A 10115-nucleotide genomic window follows, 5' to 3' on the forward strand; every position below is an offset into this window, starting at 1 on the left:
CCAAAATTCGGACAAGTAAAAATTGCTTCTTGTTGCCCGACAGGACAACCAGATCTGAAAATAAGCGTCGAGGCCTGCTATGACTGTGGTATATATAATTCATACAGAGCTAGTAGTAGTAGTGTGTGGTTTACCCTATGACTATGAGGATTCAATCATCATTACATTTCTTTGCAGTTTTTTTCGATGTATATGGTTGTCAGATGAATGTCAATGACACGGAGATCGCCTGGTCCATTTTGAAACAGAGTTCCTTCCAGAAAACTATGGATGTAACTGAAGTATGTGGTTTGCACATTTAGGGTGTTTTGCCTAGAGTTTATGTTGATAAACTTATCAGGTTTCTAGAATTTCCATATTCACAATAAATGTCACACACATGCAATAACAGCCTGATGCACTAACAGAATTTTCGAGGAAACTCCATAGAAGACTCATTAGAAGGTAACTCCTTAAATTGCAGTAAGTGACTTCATGCAACTATGGTAATATGTACTACTTATGTGCTACTTGTGCTACTGTGCATTACACTTGCAGGCAGATGTTATTCTGGTCATGACCTGTTCAATCAGGGAGGGAGCTGAACAGAAAATCTGGAATCGCCTAGAGTATCTAAAAGCATTAAAAAGAAGAAGGGCTAAAACAAAGAGAAAGCATCCCATAAAGATTGGCATTTTGGGTAAATACCATACATTAGCTCTTACCTCCTATAATTATAATATAATAATATTATAATATCAATACGTCTTACTAATTTGAAGTTTTGGCAGGCCGTATGAGCATAACGAACAGTCACTTGCTACATTAGTGAACACTTGGCTCCATTGATTATGCTTCTGTTTATCCTGCTGATTATGATGCAGCTGTTCCGTTTGTACAGGCTGCATGGCAGAGAGACTGAAGACACAGATCTTGGAGCGAGAACAGCTGGTGGATCTAGTCGCTGGTCCGGATGCTTACCGTGATCTACCGCGAATGCTGGCCAGTGTCCATGCGGGTCAAACAGCGGTCAATGTGCTGCTCTCACAGGATGAGACATACGCAGATATTGCTCCTGTACAACTGACTGATAGTGCCACCGCTGCCTTTGTGTGAGTGCTAAGAAGCATTGACATGTGCACCATTTATTTTAGTTGCACTCCACTCATTTGTAATTCCTGTGAGTAATGGGTTCCTGGTAAGTCTGTGTATAAATGATAAGAATGAAACTGCAGGTGCCTGTCGGAAATATGACAATATGTAGGCTGCATGTCTAAGATGCTGTATTTTGCAAATGCCATTACTTAATATTTTCTGATATTACAGATCTATCATGCGAGGATGTGACAACATGTGCAGCTATTGTATTGTGCCATTCACCAGAGGGCGTGAGCGTAGTCGACCCATACAATCTATCCTGAATGAAGTGAAACAGTTGTCAGATCAGGTAAACAATTAATGACCTAGAATTTGAAATGAAAACACCATGGTATTAAAAATGTTGGAAAGGAAAAGATGAGTCTATAGTGCATTTCATTTAGCATATATAGTGTAGAGCATAGAGTGTAAGATTCTAATTAATAAATGCTGTTGTTAAATGTAACACATAGCATGTGAATTCAAATAGCCATGCACTTCAATGCCCTGAGTGTTCTAAAATTGTGTCCTAACTAGTAATAGATTGGTGAATCGCATTGATGAAATATGGTAAAAAAAAGGCCTCACATTAGAAATAGACTATTAAGATTTGCCACCCGTTTTAAGTTATTGGGATCTGCAGGGCATCAGGGAAGTGACATTGCTTGGGCAGAATGTCAACAGCTACAGGGATTTATCGCGTGGCAAGCAGTACACAGTGTCTGCGCCTAACACAGCGCCATCTACAGGCATGAGCCGAGGTTTTCAAACAGTGTACAAACCCAAGGTTGGAGGTATCAGGTATTATAGTGATATTATTAAGAGTTTTTATTTTATGGGGATGTGACAAGCTCTTCACCAAATACAATGCGATATATTTTGCAACCATATATCAAATGTAAATATGATGCTTGTAAATGTTACATTTGTGAACACTATAATAGTTGCTCGTTGATTCTGCTACAGGTTTGCAGAGCTGCTAGATGAAGTTTCACGGATCGACAAGGAGATGAGAATCCGATTCACATCACCTCATCCGAAAGACTTCCCAGACGAGGCAAGAAGTAGTGTGTTGTATGAGGGATGATGACGCATATATAGCAACTAGTAAATATCCTTCCTTACCAAAGATCCATATTGTTTAGAACGTATAGGTGCTCTCTGAGGTGTGTATGTATAGGTGATTTTTGTAGCAGTTAAATATATACACTTACTTTACCATGTAAACGCATTTATGTAATATTTATATAAACCATATAACATGGTGCAGATAAATCATGTAGCAATTAGCAGCAGTTTCTGCATTTCGTACTGATTTGTGTGGGAAATCTGAGGTAAATTCAACTGGTACAATTATTCCTCATAACTAGTAGTTAGAAGCTCAACTTTTTGTTGGGCATACTCGCAAGAAATGATCCCGTTTCTATTCATGATTCAGGGTGCGAAATTAGCACGAGTCCACAGTCAAATACTCCCCGATTTACTGGCGGACTCCCTGATTTGACATATGCAGAGTCCGTGTGACTCCCTGAAAATTCTGCTATACTATCTTGTTCATTCCAGAGCACGGCCTCACGGAATTACCGTATTTTTTCAGCAAATGTCCAAAGAAAATTTGGCAGATATGCAACCGCATGAATCCTCAAAATAAGCACATGCGTTATTGTTAATATCTGTAGTTTTGAATTTCAGACTGCGGACTCCCTCATTTTTCTGCAGACTCCCTTGTTCAAAAGTTAATTTCTACCTCTGATGATTGGTGCAGGTACTGTCTGTGGTCAAGGATACAGCAAACATTTGCAAGCAGCTCCATCTACCGGCACAGAGTGGAAACACTGGTGTATTAGAGTCAATGAGACGAGGGTACACCCGTGAAGCTTACATAGATCTAATTCACCATGTAAGGGAGATCCTGCCAGGTACACGATGAAGATATAAATAATTATATCGGACACAGCTAGCGTAACACAGAAACGTGTGAAAACGGGAGCAGCACACATCATCTGTTATATTGGGATTCATCCAGAAATCCAGAGTAATCATCAATTTTATTAAAACGACTAATGATCAACTGGTGGACGATTTTAGCATTACGTGCTTAGGAACTAGTTTTCATAAAATTTGCATGACAACCCAACAAAATGTTTATTTAACAGGTATGTATATAATCAGAATATATACATGCGGAATTTATGGAATTTACTCAGATTAGTCTAGTCGTGATTGGCATGATTATACTATGAGCAAGCAAAATAACTGCAATAGAGGATGGCATTGGTCAAATGAAATCTTCAAAAAATCGTAACTGATTAACCGATTTTGAAAGCAAATGTCTAGACGTCGACATAATTCATGATGATGCACACCACTAGTATCTGTATTTATAACGTATTATCTGGGGGTTAATAATGACGAAATAAATAATTTGTCATTATAAACTCTTGATATTATGCTATATAACTCATGCTGCTCCCACTTACATAGATGTATTTAGGTGTTTCTTTAATTAGCTTGGTCGGAGGAGCTGGTGCTCCCACTTACATAGATGTATTTAGGTGTTTCAGGCGTGTCCTAACAATGATGTGTACGCAACTGCGTGTCTGCATATCTGCGCCTAACAAATGTGGTACTACGCACGACTGAAATTTTACGTTTATAATCGTAGCAACAGACCTCAGATGAGCCCAGACGCTCTGCGGCTCTTGTTTAATTATCTATGTATATTCAGCTAATCAGAGCTGTTACTCCGAATGAGCTCATGCAATACCAATCACAAATACCCATGCTATTATTGCATATTGGTACTACAGTAAAATTTGCATAAGTCGTCATCGTCTTACTCGTCAATTCGCATAAGTCGTCATGGAAGTTAAAGTCCAGATTTTCTCTCATAATAAATCCATTGGAATAGCCCCGCCTAAGTCGTCATTTATAAGTCGTCATTATGTACAAGATGACGCCCTCAGACAGCTAGGTCCCATGTAATACAAACAACAGTAACTTCCCATCTGTAAGTCGTCATCAGAAATGCCAATGGCGCGCGCGCAGTGTACGGTCTAGGGGATGTGCGAGCTGGCTGTTGCAGCTCGCATTTTTTAGCTCGCACATCCCCCAGATTCCCCAGTATATTAAGCCCAATGCAGGGAGCGAAGTTAACGCGAGTCCGGAGTCAAATGCGCCCTGATTTGACATAATAATGCAGGAGTCCGCGTGACTCCCTGAAAATTCTGCTATACTAACTAGTTCGTTCCAGCTAAAGCACGGCATCGCGGAATTACCGTATTTTTTCAGCAAGTGTTCCAAGAAAATTTGGCAGACGTGCACCGCAAATGTCCTGCAACGTGCAAACGTGTAATCAACAGCTGGTGTTAAAGATAGCCAGCGTGTGCCGCGCTTGCCGCTAGTGCTTACGCTGTACACGTGCGTTATGGTCTACGTATAAGTCGACAAAATGCTAGTACAGGGCGCGAAATTAGCACTGGCTCACTGTCATATGCCGGCAAATTATTCGGAGGGCCGGAAACATCGGCAAAACACCGGCCGTCCGAGCCGGTGGTTAACGAGTACCTACATTTTTAGCTCACTTTGACATCGTCAAGATGAGCTATTGCCATGGGGTGTCGTCCGTCGTAGATCCGTCCGCCCGTATGTCCGTATGTCTGTCAACATTTGGCTACGGTCAACGATAACTCAAGAACCCTTTGACCCACATGTTTCAAATTGCATACAGTTGTTACTCCTATGGGAGAGATTTGAACGTCATATTTTGGAGCACGCCAGTCGACCTACTTTCGAGCCACGCCAACTTTTTGGCAAAAATGGAAATGGCCATCTAGATCGATTCATTCGATTTTGTTAAATTTACCTACCTACCTACCTAATCATACCTACGTGTAATACTGTGTTTCAGATTCTTTGTTACAGTAATTTGACTGGAATATTTTATTACTTTTATTTTCGCGATAATCGAAAACCAAAATGGCAATCATCTAGGCGTAGCGCCATCTCTCGCCCAGATTTCAGACTTTCAGATCTGAAACATTTATTTTCGCATCAAAACTAACCCTGAAACAAAACAGTAAAATTTCTATTAGTATAAAACAGGGAATAAAGGACTTTTGATCACATTTCGGTCCATCATAAATGAAACACATACAAAATTTTAAATATCATCTCCCTCTTCTATCACACCCAACGTGAGCTATAGTGTCATTGACACTTTCATTATTTATCTAGCATTAATGAGCAAATAGCCTATATTACTGTTTTACCTGAAGGATATCACTCCATAATTTATCAACATTTTACAAATTTGAAATCGAGAATGCAAGCGTGAAACATGACATTGATTTTCAAACAAAATTTGTGAGGGCTGGTAAATTATTGTGAGAGCTGGTAAAAAATTAAACGCCCTCTGGGCCGGTGCCAAAAAAATCTGAATTTTGTACCCTGTGGTATATATAATTCATACAGAGCTAGTAGTAGTAGTCGTCATCATAAAGAAAACACATACAGAGGGCCGCGTGGAACTTTAATAATAATCTCCGCTCATTCTATCACAACCCAACTGAGCTATAAGCATTAGACTTCTCATTATTTTAGCATTAATGAGCAAATAGCCTATATTACTGGTTTTACACTGAAGATATCACACCATAATTTATCAACATTTGAGACAATTGTGAAATGGAATGCAAGCCGGTGAACCATTGACAGTGATTTCAAAACAAAATTTGTGAGGCTGGCAATATTGTGAGATGGTAAAAAATAAACGCCCTCTGGCCAGTGCGCCAAAAAAAATTCTAATTGTACCCTGGTGGTTAATATAGATCAACATGAGCGTAGAGTAGTAGTGGTGTGGTTTTAACGCCTATACTATTGAGGATCTCAATTCTCATTACATTCTATGCAGTTTTTTCGATGTATATAGTGTCAAAATGCATGACTCTAATGATACGGAGATACGCGCTGGTCTCATTTTGAAAGCAGAGTCGCTTCCAGAAACTATGAATTGTAATGAAGTATTCTGGTTAATGTGTTTGCCACATTTAGGTGTTTGCCTAAGTTATGTTGATAAACTGTATCAGGTTTCAGAATTCCATATTCCAATAAATGTCGCACATGCAATAACAGCCTGATGCACTAACTAGAAATTTTCGAGGAAACCCATAGAAACTCATGTAGAGGATACTCTTAAATGCAGTAAGGACCATGCAACTATGAGTAATTAAGTACTCACCTATTGCTACTTGCTGTGCATAAACATCTTGCAGGCCTAGATGTAATCCTGTCATGACTGTCAACAGGGAGCGGACTGAAACAGAAAACTGAATCGCCTAAGGATCTAAAAGCGATTAAAAAATAGAAGCTCAAACAAAGAGAAAGCATCCATAAAGATAGCATTTTGTAAATACCATACATAGCCTCTTAACTTCTCTATAATATCAATATAAATCATTATAATATCAATAGGTGCTCTTACTATTGAAGTTGCGGCGCTGTAACTATAACGAACAGTCACCTTCACATTGTGAATACTTGGCTCCATTGAATTATGCTTACGTTAAGCCTGAGCTGATTAGAGCAGCTGTTAACCGTGACAGCTGCATGTGCAGATAGACTGAAGACACCAGATCTTGGAGCCGAGGCACACTGGTGCAGGCTCTAAGCGCGGTCCGGATGCTTACCTGTGATTACCAGCGAATAGCTGGCCAGCTGCCGATTGCGGGTCAAAACAGCGCTCAATGTGGCATGCCTCCCACAAGAATGAGACATACCAGAATATCTCCGTACAACTGACTGATATGCCCGGTGCCATTTGTGTGAGTGCTTAAGAAGCATTGACATGCCATCCATTTATATAGTTCTGCACTCCCCGGCATTTGTAATCCTGCGAGTATGGTTACCTGTAAGCTCTGGTATCAAATGATAAGAATGAAACTGCAGTGCCTGCGGAAAGATGACAAAGTACGCCTGGCATGTCTAAGTGCTTATTTCGGCAAATGCAATTACTAATATTCTGATATACAGTCTATTCAATGTCAGGATGTACAACATGTGGGCAGCTATGTATAGGCCATTCAGGCAGAGCGCGGGCGCAGTAGTCGAACCCATACAAATCTATCCCTGAAAGTGAAACAGTTGTCAGATCAGGTAAAAATTAGTGACGCTAGAATTGAAATGAAAACACCATGCGTATTAAAATGATGAAAGGAAAAAAGAAGTCTAATAGTGGACATCATTTAGCAATACATATCAGGTAGAAGCATAGAGTTAACGATTCTAATAAATGCGATTGTTAAATGTAACACACTAGCAGTGAATTCAAATAGGCTCATAAGCACCTCAACTGCCGCTCTTGAGTGTTCTAAAATGTGTCTAACTAGTAATAGATGGAATCGCATTAGATGAAATATGTAAAAAAAAGCCGCACATTAGAAATAGACTATAAGATTTGCGCACCGCCGTTATAAGTTTATTGGATCTGCAGGCATCAGGACGTGACACTTGCTAGGGGCAGAAGTCAACACTACAGAGATTTACACGTGCAAACAGTACACATGTCTGCACCCTAACACAGGCGCATCCTACTAGGCATGAGGCCGAGGTTTCAACAGGTAACAAACGCCAAGTGAGTATTCAAGGTAATAGCAATTATAAGATTTTTATTATGGGGAGGACAACTCCAGGCAAATACAATGCGATATATTTTGCATGCCATGATATCAAATGCTAAATTAATAATTTGCTGTAAAGTACATTGTGAAACACATACTAGTCTCGTTGTGATCTCTACAGTTGCAGAGCTGCTAGATAAGTTTCACGATCGAAAGGAGATGAGAATTCCCGACTCCACACTCACCCATCCGAAAGACTTCCCAGACGAGTCAAGAAGTTAGTGTGTGTAATGATGATTGACGACACATTATAACAACTATAAATATTCCTCCTACCCAAATCTAATATGTTTAGAAGTCTAAGGTGCTCTCTGAGCGTGTGTATCGTATAGGGTGATTTTTTGTAGGCAGTTAAATATTCACACTTACTTTACCAATGTAAACACATTCTATCTAATCATTTAATAGAACCATAAATAACATGGTGCAGATAAATATGTAGCAATAGGCAGTCAGTATCTCATTTCGACTGATTGTGTGGGAAATCCGAGTAAATTCAACTGTACATATTATTGCGCTCATAACTATAGGTTAGAAGCTCAACGTTTTTGGATACCGCAAAATGATCCCTTCATGCATGATTTCAGCGGCGAATCTTAGCACAGTTCAGACAAAATACATCACCCGATTACTGTCTGACTCCCTGAGTGACATATCAGGACCGTGTGACCTCCATGGAAATTCGCCTAACTATCTTGTTCATTTCCAGAGCACGCCTCAACATAATACCGGCATCTGTAATTTTTTCAGCAAATTCCAAAGAAAATTTGGCAGACAGCAAGCCGGCAAATGAATCGTCAAAATAAGCACTGGTTGTTCGTTATGATCGTTACTGTAATATCTTAGTTTTGTAATTGTCAGACTGCGGACTATCCCTCATTTTTCTGCAGACTCCATGTCAAAAGCTTAATTCTACCTCGATGACTTGGTGGCAGTTACGTCTGTGTCAAGGATACAGCAAACCTTTGTCATCAGTAGCGCTCATCTACCGCACATGAGTGGAAACACTGTGTATTAGAGCAATGAACGAGGTACACCCCGTGAACTTTACATAGATTTAAATCACCATGACGGAGATCTTGCCAGTACACAAGAGATATTAAATAAATATTGGATGCCCACTAAGCATAACACAGAAACTGAAACGGAGCAAGCACCACAATCTATCTGTAATGGTGGGAATCCCTCCAGAAATCCAAGAACATCAATCATAAAATGACTAAGATCAACTGTGGCGATTTTAAGCATAGTGCTAGGAACTAGCTTTGCATCAAAGTGACAACCAACAAGTTTTATTTAACAGGTATAGTATATAATCATGAATATATACATTCGCGGATTTTGAATTTACTCAGATCGTCTAGTCAAGAATGGCAAATTATGTATCCTATGAGCAAAGCAAAATAACGGCAATAGATATGTGCCTTAGTCCAATGAATATCTTCAAAAACGTAACTGATTAACTGATTTACAAAGCAAATGTCTAGTACGTCAGACATATATATCATTGATGATGCACACCAGCTAGAGCTGATTTAATACGTAAATCTGGGGTTAATAATCGACGAAAAAATAATGTCAATTAATATACTCTTGAATATGCTAATGTAACACAGCGGCTTACCCAGTCCTTATCATAGATGTAATTTAGGTGTTCTTATAAATAGCTTGGTCGGAAGGACGCGGGCTGTCCACTTACATAGATGTATTAGGTGTTCTTATAGCTGTCGCGAGAGCGTGGCTCCTACTCTATACATAATGTATTAGATGTCTTTAATAGCTATGTTGGAAGTAGTTGTCTTCCTCTATAAATATGACGAAAATGTTTATTGCTATACGTATAAAAACCTGACTTCTGTGATGAGCTATCTTCTAGGTATGTGTTACACTGGTAGCTCCTGACTACTGTATACCTACTTAACATAGTAACATGTCAAAGTCCGGCAGCTGCCTCGTCCTGATTGGTTGATAATTACTCAGACATCTCACTGTCAGTGACTTCATCTTTGGCTTCTGTGAGAGACAGAGTCAGCCCACAAAGACTCTCTATCTCTGCTTAGCCTCGTCAAATACAACTTCTGCTACATGTTCCCCTACAGCATGAGACAGGTAAGTCTGCTACATGTTCCCCTACAGCATGAGACAGGTAAGTCTGCTACATGTTCCCCTACAGCATGAGACAGGTAACGTACATGTTTTCCCTAACACCATAGACAGGTAAGTCGCAGACCATGTCCGCTACAACATGAGAAGGTAACCTGCTACATGTTCCCTAACAACATGAGACAGGGTAAAGATGCTACATTGTAACATGATCCTCTA

At 39.7% G+C, this 10115-nt stretch overlaps 1 protein-coding gene across 1 annotated transcript in view; it reads left to right on the forward strand.

Annotated features, from left to right (window-relative positions):
- Positions 1 to 142: 142 nt before the first annotated feature.
- The window catches only part of LOC106817216, a 23417-nt gene continuing 13444 nt past the window's right edge, over positions 143 to 10115 (forward strand). Inside the window, 10 exon segments of the mRNA XM_014821877.1 lie at positions 143 to 281; positions 538 to 679; positions 881 to 1091; positions 1306 to 1426; positions 1760 to 1917; positions 2083 to 2173; positions 2882 to 3035; positions 9210 to 9213; positions 9774 to 9808; positions 9811 to 9902. Coding sequence (XP_014677363.1) covers positions 144 to 281; positions 538 to 679; positions 881 to 1091; positions 1306 to 1426; positions 1760 to 1917; positions 2083 to 2173; positions 2882 to 3035; positions 9210 to 9213; positions 9774 to 9808; positions 9811 to 9902 — 1146 coding nt within the window. The 5' untranslated portion in view covers position 143.

Source organism: Priapulus caudatus, unplaced genomic scaffold, assembly GCF_000485595.1.
Source record: "Priapulus caudatus unplaced genomic scaffold, Priapulus_caudatus-5.0.1 Scaffold1636, whole genome shotgun sequence".
Lineage (NCBI taxonomy): Eukaryota > Metazoa > Priapulida > Priapulimorpha > Priapulimorphida > Priapulidae > Priapulus > Priapulus caudatus.